We start from the raw sequence: 24,931 nt of genomic DNA, 5'->3' as shown, positions 1-24,931 counted from the left end.
ATTTGGCAACTATTGTGACTTTCATGGAAGTGGGCTTTGCGTTGTCTTCAGTACATGCACAGCATTGAAGTTCTTGCACATTCTTATGACAAAAGTAAAACTTCACATATTTGATACCAGGAAGTAAGCTCTCTATGCCAGAAAGAAACGGCATTTGGGCAAAGACAGGAAAAAAACAGTTTTAATGAAACTGTTCCTACAGTGCCTTCCCTGTTGAATTCCATCCTACAGGAAAAGATAAATAGTGACACAATGCAAAAGGCTGTGTAATACGGTTTTTGTGTGCTTTGTTTTTAAACACTCAAAGAAAGAAGGGGGCATGCACACAAAAGAAAAATCAGGAGATACTGAGGTAGCATGATCCTGCTGGCCATCTAATAAATGCCACAGTACCCAAAAAACAACAATTAAAAGAATATAATCTGAAGGAAACTTTAGAAAGTAAATTAGTAAGTTTCGATTTCTGAAGGTTCCCATTCAAAACCATGAATATCTGCAAAATAAACTACATTTAAGGAGTAACTAGATCATTTGGAGATTGAAAAGTACAAAAACCCAGAAATAAACTACTGCCTTGGAAGAATGCCAGTGGGAGGAAAGCAGGCAGGTGCATTCTCACAGCCCTTCACTCTTGGAGTGCCTGGAAATCTTAAGACGCACGACTGTGCATATGAGCAGGCTTCGATTCTCTTCTTACTGTTGCACTCCCCTTGGACTTTCCAATTAAGCCAGCTTGATAGGAACAGCTTTGCTTTGTTGCAGAGTTCAAAACTGCATGGAGAGAAACATTCTACCTGTTAAGTCAACAGGTCAGACGATCAAGTACTTTTCAGCACTCTGTTGGCAGGCTTCTCAGGTGCAAAAGCTAAACACATAGGTTTGGCAGTATCACGTGAGCTTTGCTTTCTCAAGCTCTGGGTAAAAGGGAAGGAGGGTGGCAGGGAAAGCAATGGCAGAGTTTGTGCAAACAGATCAGCAGAGTGAGTTTTGGCTGAAGACCCAAGTGAAAAAAAAGGAAACAGACTATTGTTAGCACCTGAACTTAAATGAGGAGATATGAGGGTTCTAGCTTAAAAAGAAGTTTTGAAAGGTGCAGGCAGCCCTGATGTACCAAAATGCAGCACCTCAGTCTACGTGTACATTTGAGATTCTCTCACAGGGCACAGACAGCATACAGGTGAGAAAGGTGGCAACACAAAGGGACATGAGAAGAAGAAAGCAAACACCTGAACAGTCCTTTAACTTGATTTTAAACAAAGTAGCTTTTCATAAACGTGAACGTCCTGTACTTGTTTACTGAAAGCCAGGATTTGCTGTAATGTTGGTAACTGGAGCAGCTACCCAGCAGATCAGAGATCTCTCTTAAGAAATCCCAATACAAATGCTTTCTGAGGACAGAGATGCCTGATCAAAGTTAATAGTGCTGCAAAAAAGGAGAAGAGGAAGATGGTTTTTTGTCACTGGCAGAGAAACACAGCTAACCATATTGGTGTCAATGCTGGGAAAGCGCAGACGAAAGTGAAAATGCAACTAAAGATGCAGTGACTGGGGGAAGTAGCAAAGATCAAGGCAGAGCAAGGAGGTGAAGGACTAATCCATCCTGTTCTCCCCTTAATTCCCAGCAGGTGTGATAGCTGACTGCAGTCACCCACAGGACCCAGCATCACAGAGAGCACCAGTGCAGTGCAGGCTGCCTCTACTGCTGTGCCTCTTCCCTGGAATGCTGAACCTTTGGTTGAGACAAGAACCGCTGGGAATTGGGTTTTGTATGATAAACCCAGAAGGACACACCCAGGGATAATCAGGGAGAGATTAAGCTGGGCAGAATAGCTTGGCACTTGCTTCTGTGCCTTCAGAAGAAATAAACAGCCATGCCTCCTGGTTTTAAAGCCACCCGACCATCCAGGCAGACGATGCCACTATTTGACAGTCGTTACCACTATGCCAGAGAAGGTGGCATACAACAGAATCCCCTTCCTCTGTACCAAAAACCCTCTCAGCCTTAGTCATGCCTAGCTCCTGGGTCAGATTATTGGACAGTCAGATGTGTTCAATCCTCTCACTGAAGTCACTAAAAATACATAGTTGTCTCAATAGAGAACTATCAAAGGATGTTTTCATTTGAAGGTTAGTTTCACTTGAAGGGGAAATGAAGAATATAATTTAAACAAAATTTGGAAAACTCCGAAACTGACCTCTCAGTTTAGGGCTACGCTGTGAGTAATAGTGGATAGGCAGCAGATCTTGCACAGACCTGTACATCCACTTATGACCTTGGATTTGCATTATCACAGAACTCATGACCTTAAGCACAAGTTGGAGGCTGACTAGGAGACAGAGAAAGCTACCCAGATACTTCATGTTTTATAGAGATTTTAATAAAAAAAGGTAAGAGAAATTGAACACTGTCTCCTTAGGTTTTCAGTTATAAGATTCTCTGATGGTATTTCACATTGCACGATAAATTTGTTAGTAATGCCACTGAGACTACCTTATTCCTAAAGCATGGCATGCTGCAATCTTTACAGAGTTATTCCCAGTCTTTAGCTAAAATTTTATTACTATATTCTTGTGAGAACAAAATAAAATTAAACACATTATTTATTAAGCCAAGCTTGTCAGGGCTCCATTAATCTTTGATGTCTGGAGCTGCATGTACATCACAGGCCAGATTGTTTGAACTTCTAACTTGTTCCACCTAAAGCACTTTGGACGTCTTCAACTAGAAGAATTCTTTCCAGTCAGGAATCTCTTTCCAGGTATGGTTCAAAGAAATTAGGAAACTGGTACACAAGCATAACAGTTGTACTATTAGTTCTCTCAGGGATATAAACATAAGACTTTTTTGTGCATGCATTAGCAGCCTCCATATCCCAGAAATGAGTGTATCCCAGAATCAAGTGTACTAGGATATGCAGGTCCTATATATAGATATTCTATTTACATACAATTAAAATTAAATCCCTGGGAAAAAACCTGTGTTGGAAACCTTCCACTGACGGGCAATTAAAAGACCACACGACCCATGACTCGAAGTTACTTATATGTGCGGGTGTGTGGAATCAATTTCAGGTATAATTAAGTGAAGCATGGTGTTAATGGCGACTCATATTCCCAAGCAGAACCTTCACTATCATTATAGCCAATAAAGATGTTAATCATTCTGCAATACAAGCCAAGAAGTAACTTTCAAAAACTAGTACACAGCCAGACATGCTCTATCTTACACAGTTTTAACACTGAACTGCTTCTGCAGCTGCATTTTACAACAAGTACTACAGGAGCAGAAGTCCTACTCGTTGCTTAGCTTTGAGGAAACGCGTAGCTGTGGGTACCATCTGGCAGACTGCTTACCTTGTACTAGGGATTATCACGTCCCATACTCTCTCTTTGAAGCCTTTGCTGTTCTAACCCAACAACTTTGCTAACCAGATTCAATTGAAAGGTTGCAGATCTGGTCTATTAAGTTCTCAGTATCACTGTCTCCAATTAAACAATATTACTTCAAAATAAAAGCATTTTAAATTAAAGTAAGAAGAAAAACATATTCCCTTCCCAAAGAAAAAATTTACCCTCCTTTCAGTCAAATATTTCAATGTTTCCTTCTGTAAATTCATGCTTTAAGCTTTTGTGAGTGGGCAAATTTATACTCCAGTCAAATCAGTAGGCATGAACAGAGAATTCACTCAAGTCGCCTTATTTCACTGGCACTGGACTTCTGTTTTGGTCAATAGGGTGCTCTCTAAAATTAAACACGTTCTATCAAGACCCCATGCACACTTTGTGTTCTTTAAACAGCATGATCGAATACTGAAAAATACAATCGTATGTCACACTTCAGTCTGGTGGACAGTATCTGACATGGTTGCTTATTTTCATCCACTGACCAGTATATGATCCACTCGGTCTCGTTTCTTCCGCCCAAATTTCATCATCTTCTGCCAGTCTGTTTTGTGATTAGGCTCCTTCCTCAGGCTGAACAACTTCAATACCTCAGCTGCAATGAAGCTCTACAGAACAGTAAAGGTGAGATTTATCACATTTGAGCTAAGAAATTAAATGTATGCACAAAGTACCTACCCTAAAAGGTCACATTATACAATGCATTAACAGCTTTCTGTTTAGCTAAGAGACATACGGCGTGTGCAAGAAAGTTACAGTGAAAGTCTCTGAGGCAGCATTACACAGGCAGAACAATTATTAAATCCCGAAGTGAGGTGGGGGGGTGGGGGAGAATGATACCCACAGCTGTAACAATTTTGAGAACAGAAACTTTCAATTAAACAGTATAGCAAACAGGAGATTATGACAATTCATTTTGTGGGAGAATATTAAAGAAAAGCAGGGTGGGAGTTTAATGTCCTCGTCCTGTGTCCCTGCTCTCCCCTGCCACACACTTTTGAAAGTCTTCTCAACTAACAGAGTCATCTAGATACTATTTCTGTCTTTTCTAGACAGTTAACATGCTGTATCTTCAGCAGGTTAATCAAAATGCAGTAAAGCACCCCCTCCCCCCAAAAAAAAAAATTTTCGGAAGAAACAGTACAGGTGAAAGTTTTCATTTGCATCCTGATGAGCTGTATGGAAGGTTCTTTGTTGAGCGCTTTCAGGAAGACAGTTTTTTTCCCAATGTCCAACCCTGCAACTTTAACCTAGGTCCAGTCAGGCTCTAGGTTTTTGGGGTTTTGCCCTTTCTTGAGCACTACCATGAATAATAGGAGACCTCCTTTGGCTTGCCAAAGACAACAATGCCCTCAACCAGTCAAATTTTGGGTCCCTCTCGGCAACTTCCGCTGTCCTCAGTGAGGTTGGTACAGGTGTGTCCGAGTAAAAAATCCAGCTCATCCCATTTAGCCCAACCCTACCGTTGGATCCATGCCAATATATCCATACAGAGTTCCACTGAAATCTGCTAAGGCAACAGTTTGTCAGCGTACCAATTTTATAAGACCAAGGTCATCTTGGCAGTTCTGCACAGAGGACTAAGGTTTAAAAGCAACCAGTACCAGCCAAAAGGACAGGGAGGCAAATTCGTCGAGTAAAAAAGGACCATTTTGGCAAACTCCCTTTCAGGTTTGTAATCTCATTTCTCTTCTCAACTCATCTCTTGCTGGATACACCTGTTATGATCTTCTAACACTCAGGCAAGTGCCAGTACAGTATTTTTCATCTCACTTTCCCTGCATGACAAAGATTTCTTCCTACCTTGATTTCATCCAGATCATTTGGATCTTTTACTCGGCGAAAGTAAGCAGATGCAATCCTACACGGTTTCATCCAAATAGGCTGATTTAGATTAGGATCCTCAGCAAAGATTTCCCCAAAGATCTCTCTTGTTAAATCAAATACCACCTTAACAAAAAAAGAAGTAAAAGTTAAGGCTTCTGTTGTTCATGGTGAACATTCAAAGGCCAAGAACAAAATGCCTGAAGACTGTACCTTTTTATAAACCTGCTTGTTTATCGTGTCTGTGTCCTGCTCTTTGAGGGTACTACTAAGATCGGTATGAAGGCTGAAACTTTGAAGATCATGACCCAGCTCTTTCAGTTTCCAGAGTTCCTCGGCTGCTGCATGCACCATACCTTCCACCTCCACCGCAGTATGAGGGACCGCCAAAGGCTCCTCACACGGCTTTGTTGGCACTTTCTGCGGTTCTACCTTGGGCAGCACTGCTGGTTCCTCAGCCTGCTTCTGCTGGACCTTACGAGAACTCAGGCCATAGTCCTCATCAAACCAGTCTTGATCATCACCCAGCACGCTCAGGAGCTCCCGGTTGAGCTCCAGCTCTGCCAGTCTCTTAGCAAGCTCTTCCTGACCACTGGCACCAAACACTGGACTCTCCTGTGAATTAAGAGCCACAGAGTAAATATAAAAGTGGTGTGACACTGTTGTCTAACTCAACTTACATTTTTAAATGCTCTATTGATCTAATTGGCAATATATGCACAAATACTCAGAAAAATAATAAATAGCCCACAATAAAATTAGAAATGTTTTCATTCAGATACCTGGGGTTTCTACCACTCCTGATGAATACTTTCAGAGGGTTCCTACAGAGCTTAAAAGACTATGCGTCCTGCCCACTGTCTGCCGTAATGTTTAACTGTTTATAAAAGGCTAAGTGGTTTAAAAACTGATAATGTGACATACAGCTTTTCACTTCACTTACCAGCAGTCTCAGATCTAAATCAACAGCCTAAAAGCTTTTAGCAGGTGATGGCTGTTTTAGTGACTGAGCGGTGCTCATACTGGTGAAATGGGCTGAAGCTTTCTGTGATGATAATATATTGAGATCAATGGCAAAGCAGACAGGTTTACTGGGATCTTCAGCAGAAAGGCCAAGTCCTATATCTGTACCATTACTGGTTCTGACGAAGCTTGAACCTCCACTCCTCATGATATATTAGTTCAGTGGATAGAGCAGTCTGACACCTTAATGACAGCAACTAATTATGTTTGAGGATGATTATTTCATATCAAGAATAGACAGAGGTAAGTTTACAGTCTATTGTATTTTGCCATTTTAGAGTAAAAACTGAGGATAAGGATTAAATACAAATTGAACATGTAAGCAGAATGCAACCTAAATGAAATATTTTTCACTTTTATGTGCCAAAATGTGTCTTTCAGCCTGGAGGGCTACCAAAACGAGCTGTGAACTGGGATACACAAGAACACACATGTAAAAAGACATACATACAGGTGATCTCCACATCACCAAAGAGAACTTGGGAGAAAACAAACTGCTGCCACACAGCATTCCTAAGAGTCAATCATCATCAGTCAAAGGAACAATCAACTCAAAATCAGTGCAAGATGTCTGTTACTCACTGGTCTGGGACACATGTCTGGAGAGGAGAGTTCTTCTCTTTCATCTTCCAAATCGGAACTTAGAAAAAAGTTATTCAGTCCGTCAGGAATCTGCTTTTCTACCTGCTGGGATGGGGTACCGGATTCCTCCTTCACATCACAGAGCTCCTGGTTGCTGAGCTGGATTTTCTCATTCCTGACCTTCTTTATTTGCTGTAACTGACTGACCGTGTCTTTCACAAAATCTCTAAGTAGACTGTCTGTCAGCAAACTGACCTTTTCCAGTTGGTCTTTTGACTTTTCCTCCTCTCTAAGCGGTAGTCTCAGTTGGGCTTCTAACTGGTTCTTTTCTTTTGTCAGCAAATCCAGCAGTGGAGTTGCAGGCTTCTCCACAACTCCAGGAGAGAGATCATCTAACTTTTCAGCACACTCTTCCCCCAGTGTCTTCTGCCTCTCCAGTTTTTCAGAAAGGAAATCTGAGACGTCATCCAACTGAACAGTGGAAATCTCATCCACAACACCAGAAATGAGAGGAGCAAGGCTGGCCTCCTCTTTTACAGCATGCTTCAGATAATCCACCACTGACTGTTCTTGGGCAAGTGATTCAGTAGCTACAGAAATCTCCTTTATGCTGTTCACTTTAGAAAATGACTCTTCATCAACCCTTTCCTCAGCTGAGGCTTCTGAAACAGCTGTGTCTGCAGGAGCTTTATCCTGGGAATAGTTCTCTTTGACATCTCTGCTCTGGGGTTCATCCTCCTTGCTAAGTTCAGAACTTCCTTTGTCTTTCTGCTCTGCTTTGTGTTGCTTCTCCAGTCTATCATCAAAGAATGAGTCTTCATCCTTATTTGTGTCTAAATGGCTATCAATACTTTCTGTAATGTGAGAGATTTTTTGAGGAGGAGCAAAAATACCATGCTTTTCTTTGCAATCAAAATATTTAATACCATCATAAGTTCCATTATTGTTCCCTTCAGGTTTATCCAACTCCACACCAACCCAAAACCCTTTGGCAAACTTAGTCAGACCTTTGAATCGCAATGTTCCAGGTTGGACTTTACTCACAAGTACTCTATCACCAATGTTGAAATTTGGCAAACTATCTGTTTCTTCTGTGATCGAAACAGAGGCCCACAGCGGTGATTCGGTAGGAGCCTGTTCTTGCTCCACACCTCTGCGTTCAGTATTTTTTATAAGTTCTGTCGGGGACTTAAGTTCTAATAACCTCTCTGAATGCATGCTGCCAGAGAGAGAGAGAGACCTGTCACTGAGGTATTCACTGATTTCGCCATCGCTGCCAAGGCTGGTGGATCTACTTCTGCTGGTTTGTGTGTGCTGTGACCGCTCTGTCAGTGACTGAGCATCCCCGCTAGGAGAGAGAAGAGATGCTTCAAAATCATCTTTGTAATGTTCCCCAGGAAGTGTTTCTTCAACTGATGCTTGTTTTCTGGAAGAGGATCCTTCAAAGTCTTCAAGGTATGATGGCTCCTTTTCACTAAAGAGTTGTTCTGAAAGCAGATAACCTTTTTCCTCTGCTGATTTGCTCAGTTTGCAAGAAGACTCTTCTACACTTGAGCCAGTCACAGCATCTTTATCTGCCAGTCTCTGTTCTAAGATTTCTTCTGTACCATGAAGACTTTCCACAGCCAAACCAAAAAGTTCCTTCTGAGAGTGTTCATTTTCAGAACAGAGGACTTTCTTTGGAAGGATGTCCAGTGAGCTCTCCTGTTCTTTATCTAATGTCAACAAGACATCAGAACTCTCCAAAGGCTTAATATGAGAACCTCCAATCTCATATTCCTCGGACTTTATGTATTCCAAGTCTTCCTGTATCTCAGATTTATGACTGAAGGCAGCCTCATCATTGGATGCATTTACCACATTGTTCATTGACCCATGGGATATCCTGCTAATGTCTTTCACGTCTTTGAGAAGAGATGACGAGGGTACATTATCTAAGGAATCACCAGATCCTGCTCTGGAACTCCTTGGTGACATTAAAACCGAGGAAGACGTTCCAGAAGGTTCTTCTGCATGAACATCTGTCACAGCCACCTTCTTGGTGTGCACAGACACAGATCTCGCAGTTCTTGATGACACAGCATCTTGAAGGAAAATAAAAAGTGAATTATAGCAGATCCTATAGCCTGCATTGTTTTACTGAAAACTGCAACCACAGGCAACAAAATTAACATCACTGTTTCTATGCTAAAAGAAGATACAAACTGGCGCCTTGGAAACATGTATTTCTAGCTGTCCTATGACCATGAGCAACATTCTTTCAGGTCTAGGGTTCTAACACTTTCCTTCTGATTCTGTTCCTTGTACCAGTATTTCATCATGCCGTACAATACTGAGCCCAAGGTAAGGGCTCAGTTATTTGTTTGCAAGCAGCAAAATCAACCAAGATTAGAATGTAGATAACGATTAGATAATGATCAACAGCAAAACATTGAAAAGTATCTCAAAAAACCCCTATTCCTAAATGTCTATTCCTAAAGCCTTCATTATTTGTGGTGTCCTTACTTTCCTCAAGTGATAAAGGAACAGGAAACAAAAGAAAGGACAAAGGTTGTCACGTAATTATGGTTCACACAAACCTCAGCAAGAGTGAAACTAAATACTGAATATATAGGAAACAGCAAAAGCAAAAGCCTACTAAATAAAACCAGTAAAAAATATAGCTTGATCATTATGATTTTATGAAATCTGCATGCCCTCCTAAAACTTCTTGAATCAAGAAGGAAAAGGTTAAGGAAGTTCAAAACAGTCAGTCTTCAAGATCTTCATCTGTAGTACAGATTCTTCCAGTCACATACCTGCATGTTCTGAAATGGATTCCAAAGACGCTCTGGATCGCTCTGATTCAGCCAGTGATTTCCAGTTTTTAGCTGTCTCAGGCCTAAAGTTGAAAAATCAAATTGCACGAATCATGGTTACAACAGAGTGTTGTTTTGGGTTTTTTTTTTTAAATAGATAAAAATGGAAATACAAGCATCTAGAATTATAATACCACACCAACGATAACATAAACAGTTTGGTTTGTCAACATGCTGTGACCTTAAAAATAGGAATGGGGACAGAGAGGAGAGTTTGGCGAGTCCTGGCAAGTAATTTTCTAGAAGAGTAATCAAACCAACCTTTTTTGCAGCCAAAAACTGAAAAAGAAAATAACTTTTTTTTTTTTTTTACTTTGAACGCACTAAAATTGCACCATCTGCTGGAAAAAATGAAACACTTAAAAACACAGTAGGAAGTGCAGAAGTCAATTGAATTGTCTACCTTTTAAAACCTAAGATCTAGATCAGATTTAAGTTGCAAAGATGAATGGTTTGCCTCACACTGTGCGGCAGGCATAATGGGTGACCAAAATGGGAAAAAATTTGGGTCAGTAATCCATACAACTATTTGGCACATTCTTGCACAACTGAAAATTATTGATTAGAAAGAACTTGAAAATAGAATCTGAAAGACTGGGCAGGACAAAAGTGAGATGCATATGATTACAGGGACAGTACACCTTATCTGTTTTGGGTCTGATGAGACCAGCAAACAGGGACAGTACATCTTATCTGTTTTGGGTCTGATGAGACCAGCATATAGGTCAACAGGATACTGCCACTGTCCAGTGCTTTAAGGAAGAGCAGTTAGCAGCTTTCCTTGCACTCATGGTTTCTGCTAAAACAGCATTCACCACAGTTTCAGAATAATCTCAAAAACAAGAAGAAATGCCAGTTACCTGTGGAGAGGTGGTGCCTTGATCTTAGGTTTTTCAGCAGCAGCTGAGGATGGAGTTTTAATCTGAGGTTTGGCTGTGGGTGATGCCTCCAGATCTTGGCTCAGCTCTGCTTCAGTCTTCTTGATAAACTCATCATACGACTGCACATGGAAAACAGTTATGGCTGTTAGTCTACTAAACTATTAGTACAATTCAGCAATTAAAACCTATTAAATGAATAAAGGATACATTCGGTTTCTCTGTAAAAGAATCTATTTAACTTCCTAAAGCTCTACAGTTGTGAATCCTAGAAATTTTAATACTTTACTTTCAAAAACAAACTACATGAGCATCGCTCTTTAATCCAAGCTAGGATACATAAGGCCCCTGAACACTGCTAGTAACCCATTCAAGATATAAATTTTAAAAGGGAATGGCATTTTTACCTCAAGGCTCTGGTTCATTATTGAAAACAGTTAAATAGCCAGAACACAGTCACACTTCTATCACAATAATGTGTCTTCCACAGCTGTTGATACAATATTCTGCCAACAACATCCATACTATAATGTTTAATCCAAGGCTAACAATCTTTTACTTTGCTGTTCTTCCTATTGTTCCTAACCTCCAGTTGTTTGATCAAACTGGCTTCCTGGGCCTTCAGTCTCTCCTTTTGTCTCTTTTTCTGTTCTTTTTTCAGCTGGTAAACCACAGACTTCCTTTTCCGTAGTTCATCCTTCAGGGCCCTGATCCGTCCTTCAATGTCACTTTGATCAGATGTGGTTTCTGAAAAAGTTTAGTTTTACTCTTTGTAAGCTTGCACCTCACAAAATAGTTCTATGCAAAGCAATGAACAGTCATTTAGTAAATACAAAATATGGTCCAAGCAAAATATCAAAGAATTTAACGTCAACATGTTGATCTTAACATAGTAAGACTCTTAAAGTGGGATCTCAGATTCATATAGCATATGAAAAAGTGTTGCATCCTATTTAATTTAGAAGAGAAAGGCTCTGATACATACAGTAACTTCTTACCAAACTTGTTCACGTCAACCACCCATGTTTATGCTGCTACATCATTAACTGCTTATCACGTCAGCTGTTGCAGAAATTCATTTTTTTCTGACATATTTAAAAATATGACAACTCAAAGATGCATACCAAAAATATACCTGAAATATTTGTTTACAATCATGATATACAGTTTCAAGCTACAAGGTACACTTCATTGATGAGAATTTCACTTGCAACAGTGGACTCCAAAAGCAGTTTAGGTTTCTGGCCCATTTAGATTTCCTGCCACCTAGACTAAATACATCTACGAAACGGAGAGCTGACTGGTCAACAGTTGGAAGGAAAGTCAATTTGAACAATGCGGAGATTTTCACTGTTGTCAGGCCTCAGGATGACAATTTATTCAGGGTGAATGGGGGTAGTGTTGAGCTTAGACATGTGGTGGACTACTCAGTCATAGCTTATACAAAGTTACTTGGCACATCTTTGCTCCAAGTTCAATTTTACAGACCTTCCTATAATGCCATTACTGACTGTAGCTATTTTCCACCTGAACAATCTTTTTCTTAATCATTATCCTTTGTAATTTTAATAACATCTCCTCCATTCCTCTCCGTCCCCAGAACTCCCTGCAACCTGGTCTTCCAGTCCTTCTGATGATGTTCTACCTCTTTTCCCTTGGGACACTGTCCCCAGATATTTAGATCCATGCTCTGCATAACCCCATTCTACCAGTAACTCTGCTACTTTCATTATTTCTGCTGTAACAACCTCTTAGTCTCTCAGACCTCTCAGACTTTACAGAGAGACTGCCTCAGTGTCTCATTACTTATTCTTTTCCGCCCATCTGATTATGTCCACTTGTTTCCTGTTTTAAATGTATACCAACATAGTGCAAAACAAGATCCTTGTCCCAGATTGGTGCTAATACAATTAAGTATCAAAACCTCTTCAAAATATTTATCTGACATAGTCTTACTGGAGCTCCTCCCTGTGGCTGATGTCCCCCTTCCTCTTCTATAGCAGCAGCTGCAGCTCCTAAGAGAAGGATCTTGGCTGTTTTGCTTTTCTAATGCTCAATATTACCTATAATGTTTTCTGGACCAAAAGGCTTGGATGCTCATAAATGCCAATTGCTTTACTGAACATCCTAGAAGGTAAGTCACCAGTATTATTTGGTCAGCTAGCAGGAACAACTGGACATTTTGCTAATCAATCTCATTTCTCAAGACAACAAACCACCATAATGAAGGATTTCATCATCATCAACAGCCAGTAAATACAATCAAACTACTGTATTCTTTTTCCATTAACAACTGTTGTTAACCATTTAGAGAATTTAAAAAAAAAAAAAAAACAAACCAAAAACCACAGCACAAAAAGAATGGAATCTCACTTGCTAATCAGGAGTACTTTATGATGCCACTGTAATTAACAACTCCTCCCGAATAGTAAGTGACCACTATGTAATTATAGCTTTTCTTGATCAACTCATAAGGGAAAGATCTGCACATGCTTTCATCTTTGACAATCTTGTCTATGCATGCATCAGACTGACATAGCAATGACTTCATTACTACTCAGCAGCTTAGAAGATTTGTCTCTTTACAATGGAATTATCTATTGTGAAACCAGCACCACCCTGATCGGCTTCCAACCTCTTATACCTTTCTTCAGCATTTGAAATCAAAGATTGCAAATACTTTACTTTACAAAAGTTTATTTTCAAGATCACTGTTGCCTGCTCTACTTTTCGTAATGGCTTCCTTATGTCGTTGCTCAGTCAGAACTTGAAAATAACTTTATCAAGTTGCTGAATGCTTCACTGTGTTGCAAACTGCTCTCCAGACAGAATCCCAATACAAATTATTCAGTGCAAATACCTAGGTATTCATTTCTCTATCCAACAGGAGAACAGCTGCCTCAAAATTACTGTGTTTCTATTGCACTTACATACATATTAACCAAAAAAATCCAACATAAAAGATAATTAAGCTTGCTATATCAAACACCGCACACACTGGATATGTACGCACACCAGTAAGTTATCCATCTATCACAAACAACGGCCAGTACATACAACAGAACCACTTAACTCTTTTTCCACTAAAGACTTATTGACCATTTAGGGAATTAAAAAAAAAACAAGCAGGAAAATGCCATCTTATTTGATAACAAGTATTTTATGATGCTATATCAACTGCACTGTGGAATACAAGACATTTTAGAGACTTAAATGCACAGAAAGATTCAAAACAGACTTCACAGATTAACAGAGCTGATGACGGCGACCCACTGAATGGTGGCTCAGGAAGCCCTGGAATCCACATGACTAACAGACTGCGAGAGCACACCAGGGAAAGGACTGCTCTGTACCAGTTCACTTCTAATATTCTCTCCCTCAGCATTTTCTGGTAGCCACCTTGGGTACTGGATAAAAGAGCATAAAGAGTCCATATAGTAGATCTTGTATTTTATAGCTCGAAATGCAATCTTCGGCCCTATTTTACTGCATACAGTCCAAACCTTCCTCCAAAACCAAAAACTTATGTCCTGAAGTATCCATTCATTCTGCACATGCCAGTGCAAGTCCAATGGGCTCACTCATACTGCCATAATAACAGAGCTACACTGCTTCTGGAGCCAGGCTGTGTTCAGAAGGAGGACGATCATGTTTGTATGATGCTGAGCCATATTCTGTTTTCTTACAGCATGAGGGATGGAGCAGTGTCACCTGTTAAAAGCACAGCTAACCTTGGTATTTTTAAATTCTAGGACCACCTTAACTACTGACTCTTATCTTCTTCATACCTGTTTGCAGGAACCTGCATTGCTTTCTAAAAGAAGAGATAATATATAGACCATCTTACATTAGGACCTTCTTAAGCTGAAGTGATCAAATTACATCATGGGAAAATACTCCCACAAACCCCCAAACCTTGGCAATCTCCAGGAATTTCTGTCTGCCTCCCCGCATCTATGTCTGCATTTCAAGTTTACTTGTTAAAAGCAAAAGCTTTGAGAAAGCGATTTAAACCCAAGCAGATATTACCTGACTGTGTCATAGATAAAGATTCATCAGACCAGTTGTGAGGTATCTGATGAGACTTCACAGGTGAACGTAGCTGTCCTCCAGTTCTATGGCTGCCTTTGCTGGAATCTTGCTTTGACACAGATATGCTGCTTTTGGGAGGAGACTATGGGAGAAGAAAAGGACAAATAAATAATAGCTTGTAAAGCTCAGTTAGAAAGTAGAAGATCATTGTCATTAGGAGGTAGTTACATGGAAAGAACAGCATGACTAGAGAATATCTCACAAGCAGTGGTACCTATCCAGCTATCTTAAGAAGAATTTAATGTTGGTTTGCTAGACAATAAAACAAAAATACCAAGAGCAACAATAACTGCCTGCTTACTGTGAGATTAGATTTCAGTAAACCTGCTTAGACTACTCTATTACTACCTAAGTGAACTGACATGGCTCTGACTCACGGGTGTTCAATACAGTTTATGTAATCTTATTTGGTAACAACCACAGTAAGAACCCGTACTAAATATATCTGTGAAACCAAAAGGACTATTTCATGTAAGAGATGCAAGATGCCATTCTAAATCAGTAAAAAACCAGAGCACTATTACTCTGTAGCTAGGCAAAAAAATTCTAAGAGTAAATATTCTTCCAAAATGCTCTTACTGCTGCAACATTACACCACAAACCTTTCACACACCTTGAACATAACCTCTAGCACATACTAGACATTTTACCTCACTATCTTCTCAGCAAACTTTCCAAGAAAGTAACTGTAATAAGTCTAGATGAGCAGTTCTCCTACCCCACAGACACCGCATTTTCTGTCTCACTGAGCACAGGGCAAAGTTATCAGGAAGAAACTTATCAAAATTATCAACCAAGTAGAAATAACAGTTGGAATAGAACAATAAGGCAGAATTAGCTAGCAAGCAGACATAATCTGAAACCCAAAGCATTATGCATGATGTTACAGCTCTGCTTCTTCATCCTATAGCTATACTTTGGGATACATTACTTGCAAGTAAAGCAAAGCAGAAAAACAGAGCATAGTTTCCATGGCTTCAAAGAATTTATACAATGGTAACAAGCTAGCCTACAGCTAATTCACACTGGTAAACTGGGTCAGTGTCCCACGACTTAATACTGCATACCTACGTGACATACGCAAAACATTTTGCAAGGCTACCCACAAGTTTAAAAATATCTAACCTCTGTGCTGAAGCAATTTTTCCTCAAGACTTCAAAGAACATATCTGATCACAATGTTTATTTACAGTAATGTAAAATGGCATTGCAAACAGAGAATAGTTTAATCTCTGCTTTGACAACTGGGATGGCTATATTCACTACTTCTCTGATAGCCTTTTACAAGTGTAAGAATATATATAGCATAAAAAGCTCACTCACAAGTTTGCCAGGTGAGGTAGAGGACTTGAACTCTTCAGAATAAACCATTTCTTCATTAGTTGTACTCTGATCTGGGCTTTCTAGCTGTCCATGGCCCATAGTCTCTGATGGGACAGACTCAGCAGCTAGACTGCCAAGATCTTCTGGGATAGAGCTTTCACTGTTCAGATGAGAGCAAGAAGGCACTGGAGACTCTTCCTCACTAGCCGTTTCTGAGATTGAATAATGAGAGAAGAAAAAAAGCGCCTAAGAACTTGCACTGACTTACATACCTTCAGAGGTACTGCTGCCTGCATATAAAGTAGTAACCGCTACCAATACATGTCAAATTGGTGTTATTTCACTCACCTAGACACCAAAGGTGCAATATTTAGCAAGAACAAGCATGTTTACGGGAGAACTATGATTTAAGACTGCCAAACGTTCTTAGTGATTGCTGAATGTCTAAAATAAAGGGGTTTTCAGGTTATTCTAACATTTTCCAGACAACACACTCCAAAAAGTTTATTAGGGAAACCTGTCCTTCCAGTTGACCATACACCAGCAAGAGTCACCATTAGTCTGAAGAAGTCATGGAGGAGCATATAATCTACAAGCCAGATCTTGAATTTAGAATTGATTGCTTCCTTTACAGTAGTTGCAGAAAACATTTTAATGTTATGATTTCATCATGAGTCTCTCAAGTGGCAACAAGTAAAATAATAAGTTGGGTTTTCAATATTCCTGTTTACTAAATTCCGCAGGAGTCACAGCATTACTGAAGCAGCCATGGAGAACTATTCAATATTTGAGCAAAGGCTGGGGAGAGGAACTTCTGAAGCAGGGCTGTGCTCCAATATTTACTGGTAGATACAGTTAATAGAAAGCAAGTGTATTTTCTCATCTGTTGATGGGAATTCAGCATTCATGCGGAATTTTTGTTCATTGGAACTTACTGACTCATACACATATCATCTTTAAAATGTCTTACAGTGCCTAAAATCCACATGACTCTTCAGTAACAAGTGTAATAGGGCATAATTCTGAATGCCCTTTGCACATTCAAAGGACATGCTGCCTGCTTTCAGCAAAGTGGGGAAAAAAAGGAAAATTGATTATTTCTAGAACAATACCTGAAGTTTCATTATTTTCTCCCACTGCAATCCAGTTCTCTGTGCTTCATGATGAAAGTATGGTCCACTTAAGACAGACCAGTAAAGCTGTAGCTCCCAAAATCTGGGAACTTATTTTTCCTCACAATAGCATCGTTTACACCAATTACATCCTAGCACACTTTAGCACAGTCGCAGATTTGAAACAGTTATACTGCATTAACAGCAGAGGGAAGAAAAAAATGCTTTCAATTTTTTGAAAACACAGACAAGGGGGAAGTAGCCCCTGATAACAGCCATCCTCACCAACAGTAATAAGGCTAACAGGATAGAGACTCAAACAGCACTACAGAGGAAAATGGTTTTAATGGAGTAAGTTCAGCAGATGATCAGCAAAAGATCATGCAGTATTTTTGTTTTGAAAGACAGCGATATAGTTTAAATTCTATGTAGAAACGTCTGATAGGCCTATGCTGCACTGTTCACTTGAGAAGATATACAGCAAAGGAAGAATACACATTTAACAAAGGTGTAAAATAGGGCTAAAAGAACAAGGCAACAGAAGGCAGAGTGCAGAAATCGAGATTCTAAGAGTGTCCAGAGAAGAACAACCACCACCAAAACATCAAAAAAGGAAAAAAGTGCAAAGCTAAGCAATCGTTGTGTCAAATTATGCTTTACTCTTGTCATTTGCATCACTTCTCCCCTCTTCCTATTACCTTTGGGCTCAGTTCTCTGATCCCCCAGGTCTTTCTTGGCTATTTTGGTTTTGAGCAGCTCTTTGTCCCAGGCAGCTAGAGCCTGCTTTTCTATCCGCCGTATTTCTGCTTCCTCTGCATCCAGGCGGCGTTTCCACTCCAACAATTCTTCAGCATGTTGTCGACGCTGCATCAGCTTCTGTTCTCGCTTAGTTAGGAACCTGACAGACAGAGCAGAAGACAATGGGAAAAAAGCCAACCACACTCAAAGGTCCCAATATCCAGATGCTCTATTGCCACGATTCCCAGAATTATAGCTGTTCAACTTGTTTTCTAGGATAAAACCCACACTAACTACTATCTCCTAAACTTCTGATGTGCTGCTGAAAAAAAACCAAAGAAGTAGACAAGGTTTTTTTCCTTTGCAGTAAGTAAAGTCTGCAACATACTGTAAACACACTGCTTACATTTGAAAGATCTTAAGTCATTAAAAGTGCTACTAACTATTCACTAAAATGAAAAGGATAAGTTCCCATTGCAGGACGCGAAAAGTACCTGTGGTATTAAACTGGAACCCTCAAGAAAGCAGTTCGAAAAATGAACCTTTCTTTTTCCTAATCCCAATGACAGAAAAACTGTAACCCCAGCTGCCCCACAGTTCTCTCCAAATACATAATTATAAGAAGTTGATTCTGTATTAATAGTTCTCCTGAATTACTGGAACTTTTATCCTTCTTCCTTTAAGCATCATCTCTATGGATTGCCACACTTGGAATGTTAATTGTCAGCTGACAGCATCAAGAGAATAAGGGTGCAGGGCTGTTTTTCCCAGCTACTAACAGATCTGGCTGCTAATTTAAGAGTAGATAAAAAGTAAATCTCATGCTGAAAACTGGCAATTTTTTTTCTTTCTGACAAAGATTTTTTAAGTGAGCCATGAAACCTCAGAAATGGGGAAATTCTTAGAGAACTTCATAGGTATGAATAGGTCTGTGTGCATATACTAGTTCTCTTTGCCAGTTCTTGAAGAACAGTATCTCTGGTCTTATTTCTAAATATTGAAGTAACCAAGACCATAGCATTTAACCATTAAGATAGTAAATGGAGGCAAGTTCAACATCAATTGCACACACTTCCTCTGACATGCCAAGTCTAGAGAAGAGTGTACATCAATCCATCCACCTCCCACTCTGAAATTTTTAACATGTCACAGAATCCATCTGTAGACAATACATGGTTTGCCAGCAAGAGCGAGAATTCGTCATTGCTACAGAAGGTGTGGTGCCTAAAAAGGCAGTCTTCAAAGACTTGTGATATTTTGCTTTGCAAATGCCTTTATAATTTGTAATTTTCAAGCCATCCCAAACACTTAGCATCAAAGTTTTTAAGCTGCAAAGCAGATAATAATTTCACTTGTGCTTTTTAATCTCTCGTATTTCAAAGAACCCTTTTATTTACAGAGACTGGAATGACCAACTGCCTAATCTGCAGGTCTCGCCTGCTAAGGGACATTTCTTGTTTGCTCACTTAGCGTTCAGTCTGTTCCCTGGAAAAGTGAGCTGGCAGTTGATCAGAAAGGTTAAGATTCAGATAAGTCCTTCTCTAAGACAGATTCAGATAAGGTGGACAAGCTATGTTGTGAAGATAAAAGTTTCAGAAGCCAGTAAGACATGCCCACAATCTTCTTTCCTATGGTCAAACAAAAGCAGGTGAAAAATAGAAGCATCTCAGAGTGTCTGGAACATCTGCCACCTTCAAGCCGACAGATTCCATGATTTTGTGCATTACTTCATCACTTTCTATAGACAAACATCAAACATCGTTTGCTCTTAGGCAAAACTGACAGATTAATATTATTAAGAAACTAGACTACCAACAGTAATTGCATTACAAACATGACATGGACAGTCATGCTTACATTGTGTCTTTCAGAAGCGTCATCAAGCCTTACTTTCAGATACACATCGGTTCCAATTAGTCTAGCAGATCATGTATTTGGAACTCGTTCTGGAGGTCATTACTACAATGATCTCAATGCAAAAGGCAACTTTTTCTTCTTCCTTCACCTGCTGTTTGATTTCATCAGAATGTCTGGATCGTCACAGTTTACTGGATCTTGAGGGAGGCAAGTCCAGTTGAAATAAAATGCAAGGGAAAGGCTGAAATAAATGGATTCAAAAGAGCAGGACTCCTTAAAAGCAGATGTCAAATGAATTAACCCAGAAGACCACAAACAGGAGGAGAATTAACTAAATTACCATGAAACTAATCACCACACAAAGACTACTTAATAAGAAAGGTAAGTCAAGAAGGGATGAGGGAGAAAGAGGGTTCCAACATTCAACCTATGGGAAGAGGAGGATTAAAGCAGCATGGCTAAAGATGCAGAGCCTTTTATAACCCTGGGTTTAAAAGGTCAGAGCCATAAGGTAGCATACCCATTGCCTTAATATCTACTACAGTCTAGAGGGTTCCAGTTGCAACACCAAGGGTACATATTTATCCTTAAAAGCAGGGGCACCTTCACAGGAAAAAAAAAGCAAAACCACATCTGGCATCTACGAAACTGGAAATCTGGGGGAGCAAAGAGGAAGCAGCAGCACTCAGATTACACCAGCAAAGTCTAACTATTTCTATGGTGCTAACATCACGCATTTTATCCATCCATTCCAATAACCTGGAAGCATTAACCTGGTGCTCTAACGTGTACTTGTACGTTTATAACCAATGTATACTGACTTTAAGCCCAACGTAGACAGTTTCGGCAGCTATTCTGCAGTAGTAACAGACAGTGGGAGCAAAGTGGACTGTCTGTGTATCCCTCAGAACACAGTAGGAATAAGAAATTAGAATCATAGAATGGTTTGGGTTGGAATCATAGAATGGTTTGGGTTGGAAGATCATCTAGTCCAATCCCCCTATCATGGGCTGGGACACCTTTCCCTAGACCAGGTTGTTCAAAGCCCCATCCAGCCTGACGTTGAACACTTCCAGGGATGGGGCATCCACAACTTCTCTGGGCAACCTGATCCAGTGTCTCACCACCCTCATCGTAAAAAACTTCTTCCTTATATTTAATCTAGATCTACCCTCTTTTAGTCTAAAACCATTACCCCTTGTCCTATCGCTACAGGCCCTGGTAAAAAGTCTCTTTCCATTTTTCTTATAAGCCCACTTCATATAATAAAAAGCCGAAATAAGGTCTCCCCAGAGCCTTCTCTTCTCCAGGCTGAACAACCCTAAGTCTCTCAGCCTTTCTTCACAGGAGAGGTGTTCCATCCCTCTGATCGTTTTTGTGGCCCTCCTCTGGACCCACTCTAACAGGTCCATGCCTTCTCGTACCCCAGAACTGGATGCAGTACTCCAGATTGGGTCTCATGAGAGCAGAGTAGAGGGGGAGCATCCCCTCCCTTGACCTGCTGGCCACACTTCTCTGATGCAGCCCAGGATATGGTTGGCTTTCTGGGCTGCAAGTGCACATTGCAAGCTCACATCCAATTTTTTGTCCACCAGCATCCCCAAGTCCTTCTCTGCAGGGCTGCTCTCAACCCATTCATCCCTCAGTCTATATTGATAATGAAGATTGCCCCCACCCAGGTGCAGGACCTTGTACTTGGCCTTGTTGCCCTTCATGAGGTTCACAGTGGCCCACTCCTCAAGCCTGTCAAGGTCTCTCTGGATGGCATCCCGTCCCTCTAGTGAATCAACTGCACCACTCAGCTCAGTGTCATCCACAAACTCACTGAGGGTGCACCCAATCCCACTGTCTATGTCATTAATAAAGATCTGGAAACAGTGAGGAAAGTGTCAAAAACGTTCACTGATGCAGAACCTCTTGACTTTCTAGGACTGAACAGAGCATGCTCTATCAAAGAGTCTATCACTTGAGAAAGATACAGTTACCTGACCAATTGGTTGTAGATATACAGCTGGAATTTGGGGTGGAGGTTGGGAAAACAGACACTGAGAGAGGCCCAGTGGTGAGACGTAAAGACAGAGAAGAAGTAGTGAACAGGAGAGCAGTGTCTACAAAATAAGGAGGAAGAGTTTAAAACTAAGATAGCAAAAAAGGCAGAAAGAACGAGAAAAGGATAGCATCTAGCAAAGAACTTTAAAATTAATTGCATTTAACATTGTATAGTTATTACCCAACATCTGAAGTAGAAAAACTATACACTGTTATGCAGAAGGTAATAGCACACATACACTTACAACACTTCAATTTCTGTTAATTAAAGGCAAGCTACTTTCACACTGCTATATTTTTCTTTAAATTTTAGAAGGAGTTTTATTACTTTGATGCAGACTTCCACATGCACTGGTTAACCTATCTCAACCTGATCTTTTTACAACTCCTGCTATTCTAACTATCAATCGAGTATATTATTTGCATTAAATAGCATGCTGGTTTTGCAATATGCACAACTTTGCTAGTCTGAAACTTTAAACACATTTTCATTCACCTGGCGAAACCCCAGTAAAATTACTTCTCCAAAAGGTAAGCACCAGTGAAAGGGCAAAAAAAAGAGATTAAATAATGTATTTTTAAAACATGAGCAATTCCAGGAAAAGTCTGAGATATACCTGTAATTCAACTTCTAGCTGCTATTTTGGTTTTTTGCAACAAAGAGCAGATTTGGTCTCAGAGTACTCATGTATTGCCTCTTTCATTTGAAGTACTAACTGCAGAAAGATAATGCCTATCGTTTTAAAAAAATCTACAGAAACTTACAGCTGTGCTTAAAATGGTATTTCCTAATGAATTACCATTTTAAGCTAATTCCTAATGAATTATCACATTTATAGAAAAATACCATGCTCCATATACCTCTATCAACTACAATGCAAGGTAAGAAGCGTATTAAGGAAAAGCAAAAGAAAATGAGCATTTAATCAGTTCTTCTATTGCACAGATTATCATTAAAGTTGCATATGCAAGGAAAGCAAGGGGAAAATGGTTAATTCTCTTTGAGAGAGCATGCTCCTGTTCACATGCAGGCTACACAGATTGATCAATTAAAATTAAAACAGAACTATTCTTTCATTCCCCTTTTAGCAGAAGAGAAATATTAAAGCTACCTCATAAGCAAAAAAGCCAAAGGATTTTTTCACTTTGCTATGGAGTACAGCAAATCCAGAATAGCAGGGTTTCCCAGTTCCTTGCTCTAGTTCCTTTGTATTTGTCATTCAGCTTCTTTCGTTCTGCAGTATCTCACGATCTGATTGATTCCCTTCAAACAGCAGCTTCCTACCACTACACCCTGAACCAAACGTCTTACTCTATTACGTTAATATTATTCTTACGTGTTTACAAATAAGGACATTAAAAAAAAGATTTCAAGTTGGCACTGTTTTTCAATCAACAAGCACACTGCTATCACTATCAAAATACCTGCAAAAGGTGTGCAAAAGCTATACAATTAGGAAGATCGAGTTCTAGAGAATCATTTATGTTTACACAAAATACTCCTTCCTTTGAACATATATAGCAACCCAAGATAAAACCATAAAAAACAAAAATACACGACCACATACATTACATCACACACAATTTCCACTTGTTCCTCCTAAAAGCAATTGTTTCAGCTCAAATCCTGCTATCCACCTTTTGAAAAGTATTCTCCAGGTAAGCAATATTTTGGACTGACAACTAAAATATCTTTAAGGGTAGAACATACTTTGTATCTACTACTATCCCTTGTAATACTAAGAACAATTATTTTTTAATATGTAATTCTTTCTGTAATCATAAGTGTTGCTTAGAAATAAAGGCACTTTGAAAAAGTAAGGTTTCAAAACCAATATTGACAAAAACACTACTTTGTAAAAAAGCATAGAAAGACTTGAATATAGAAGTGTATCTTTCATCTCTTATAGTATTAATACAGTATTAATACAATCTCAAAATTCATAAGCTGTAACTTGGTTTTGTAACACTATACCACCATTTCAAATTTTGTATGCTAAATCTAGGGTGGAAAAAATACAATGAAGACCACCTTTTTAACAAAAAAAAATAGGACCAGAAGAAAAATCTTGTTTTCTTGAAACCCTAGAAGTCAACATGGCCTACAGAGCACATCCTTTTCAAGTTCCCATCTTAAGCCATTTACCAACCTCAAAACACGCTTCGAAAAGAGTTTGCTGCTCTAATGATAGGCTGGTTTTCACATGACTTGGAATGCCAAGAGTTTAGTTTTGGTAATATGACACTTGAGAAACTTGAAATCATTTGTGATTTTGGCTGTTCAGTTTACCAGATTCTACCAGAAGAGTATGAATAAAATAGCAATCGATTCAGGCTAGAACATGAAGACCATGTAAACAGAACATGTTTTTGTTTTTTCCTACTTACACCAAATCCTCACTTACTACTACTGTTTATCTTCATCATATACAAATACATGCAAGTGTGGCAAATGTGCTTCTCAAATTATTACAAGCAAATAAGTCACAGACACCTTGCCTTTACAAATGGCAGTGCTTGCTTTTTGATGTTTTATCCAGCTGTGTTAGGAGTATCAAGAGAGAAAACATTACAAAGATCACTGATATGAACTAAAATATAGTGACCTCCCTTGGTTACAAGTTCAAAAAAATGGTTTAAGCAAAGCCTATTCCTTGCGGTAACTGGCAGAGGCCAGACTTTTAATGGGTTAGTCTCAAATAAGAATTTAAGGCTTCAAACTAACGAGCACATGCTGGTAAAGCATTTGGGATGTTTAGTGCAGCCAAAGTAACTCCTACACCGAAAAGACGCAGAAACAATTTTTGATTCAAAACAATTTAATAGGCAAAATCAACAGATTCAGTCTTAGATTTCAGACCCAGGAACTGCACATATACTTCGTTATTTCCTCTGAAGACTAACAACCGTTTTCAACATTTTTCCAACCTGTGGACCACATAGGAGGAAAAGAAAGGTCTTATTAACGGCCTGTCTTCTCAGTCACACGCGTACCACCTCCATTAGGTAAGAAAATACTTACAGAATTCATCCCTAGCTGATTTTAATGCAGAATTTAACTAGAATTGAAATTCAGCGGCTGGATAATAAGGTAGAAATCACATGCCCGACAGCTCAATGACTTTCTGTGAGCCAGATCTCAAACTCAGTTACTAGTTTTTGCATAAGACTATTGCTATTTACAACTTATGCT

At 39.5% G+C, this 24,931-nt stretch overlaps 1 protein-coding gene across 1 annotated transcript in view; it reads right to left on the bottom strand.

Annotated features, from left to right (window-relative positions):
- CEP350 (centrosomal protein 350kDa) overlaps nt 1-24,931 on the bottom strand; it is a 62,922-nt gene that overhangs the window by 3,150 nt on the left and 34,841 nt on the right. The window contains 10 exon segments of the mRNA XM_009577877.1: nt 3,888-4,010; nt 5,206-5,352; nt 5,440-5,841; nt 6,832-8,915; nt 9,630-9,712; nt 10,550-10,689; nt 11,154-11,314; nt 14,597-14,741; nt 15,983-16,194; nt 17,793-17,992. Of these exon segments, the coding sequence (XP_009576172.1) occupies nt 3,888-4,010; nt 5,206-5,352; nt 5,440-5,841; nt 6,832-8,915; nt 9,630-9,712; nt 10,550-10,689; nt 11,154-11,314; nt 14,597-14,741; nt 15,983-16,194; nt 17,793-17,992 (3,697 nt within the window).

The sequence above is a fragment of the Fulmarus glacialis genome, unplaced genomic scaffold, assembly GCF_000690835.1.
Source record: "Fulmarus glacialis isolate BGI_N327 unplaced genomic scaffold, ASM69083v1 scaffold13025, whole genome shotgun sequence".
NCBI lineage: Eukaryota > Metazoa > Chordata > Aves > Procellariiformes > Procellariidae > Fulmarus > Fulmarus glacialis.
This window is presented reverse-complemented; position numbering and strand designations above follow the sequence as displayed.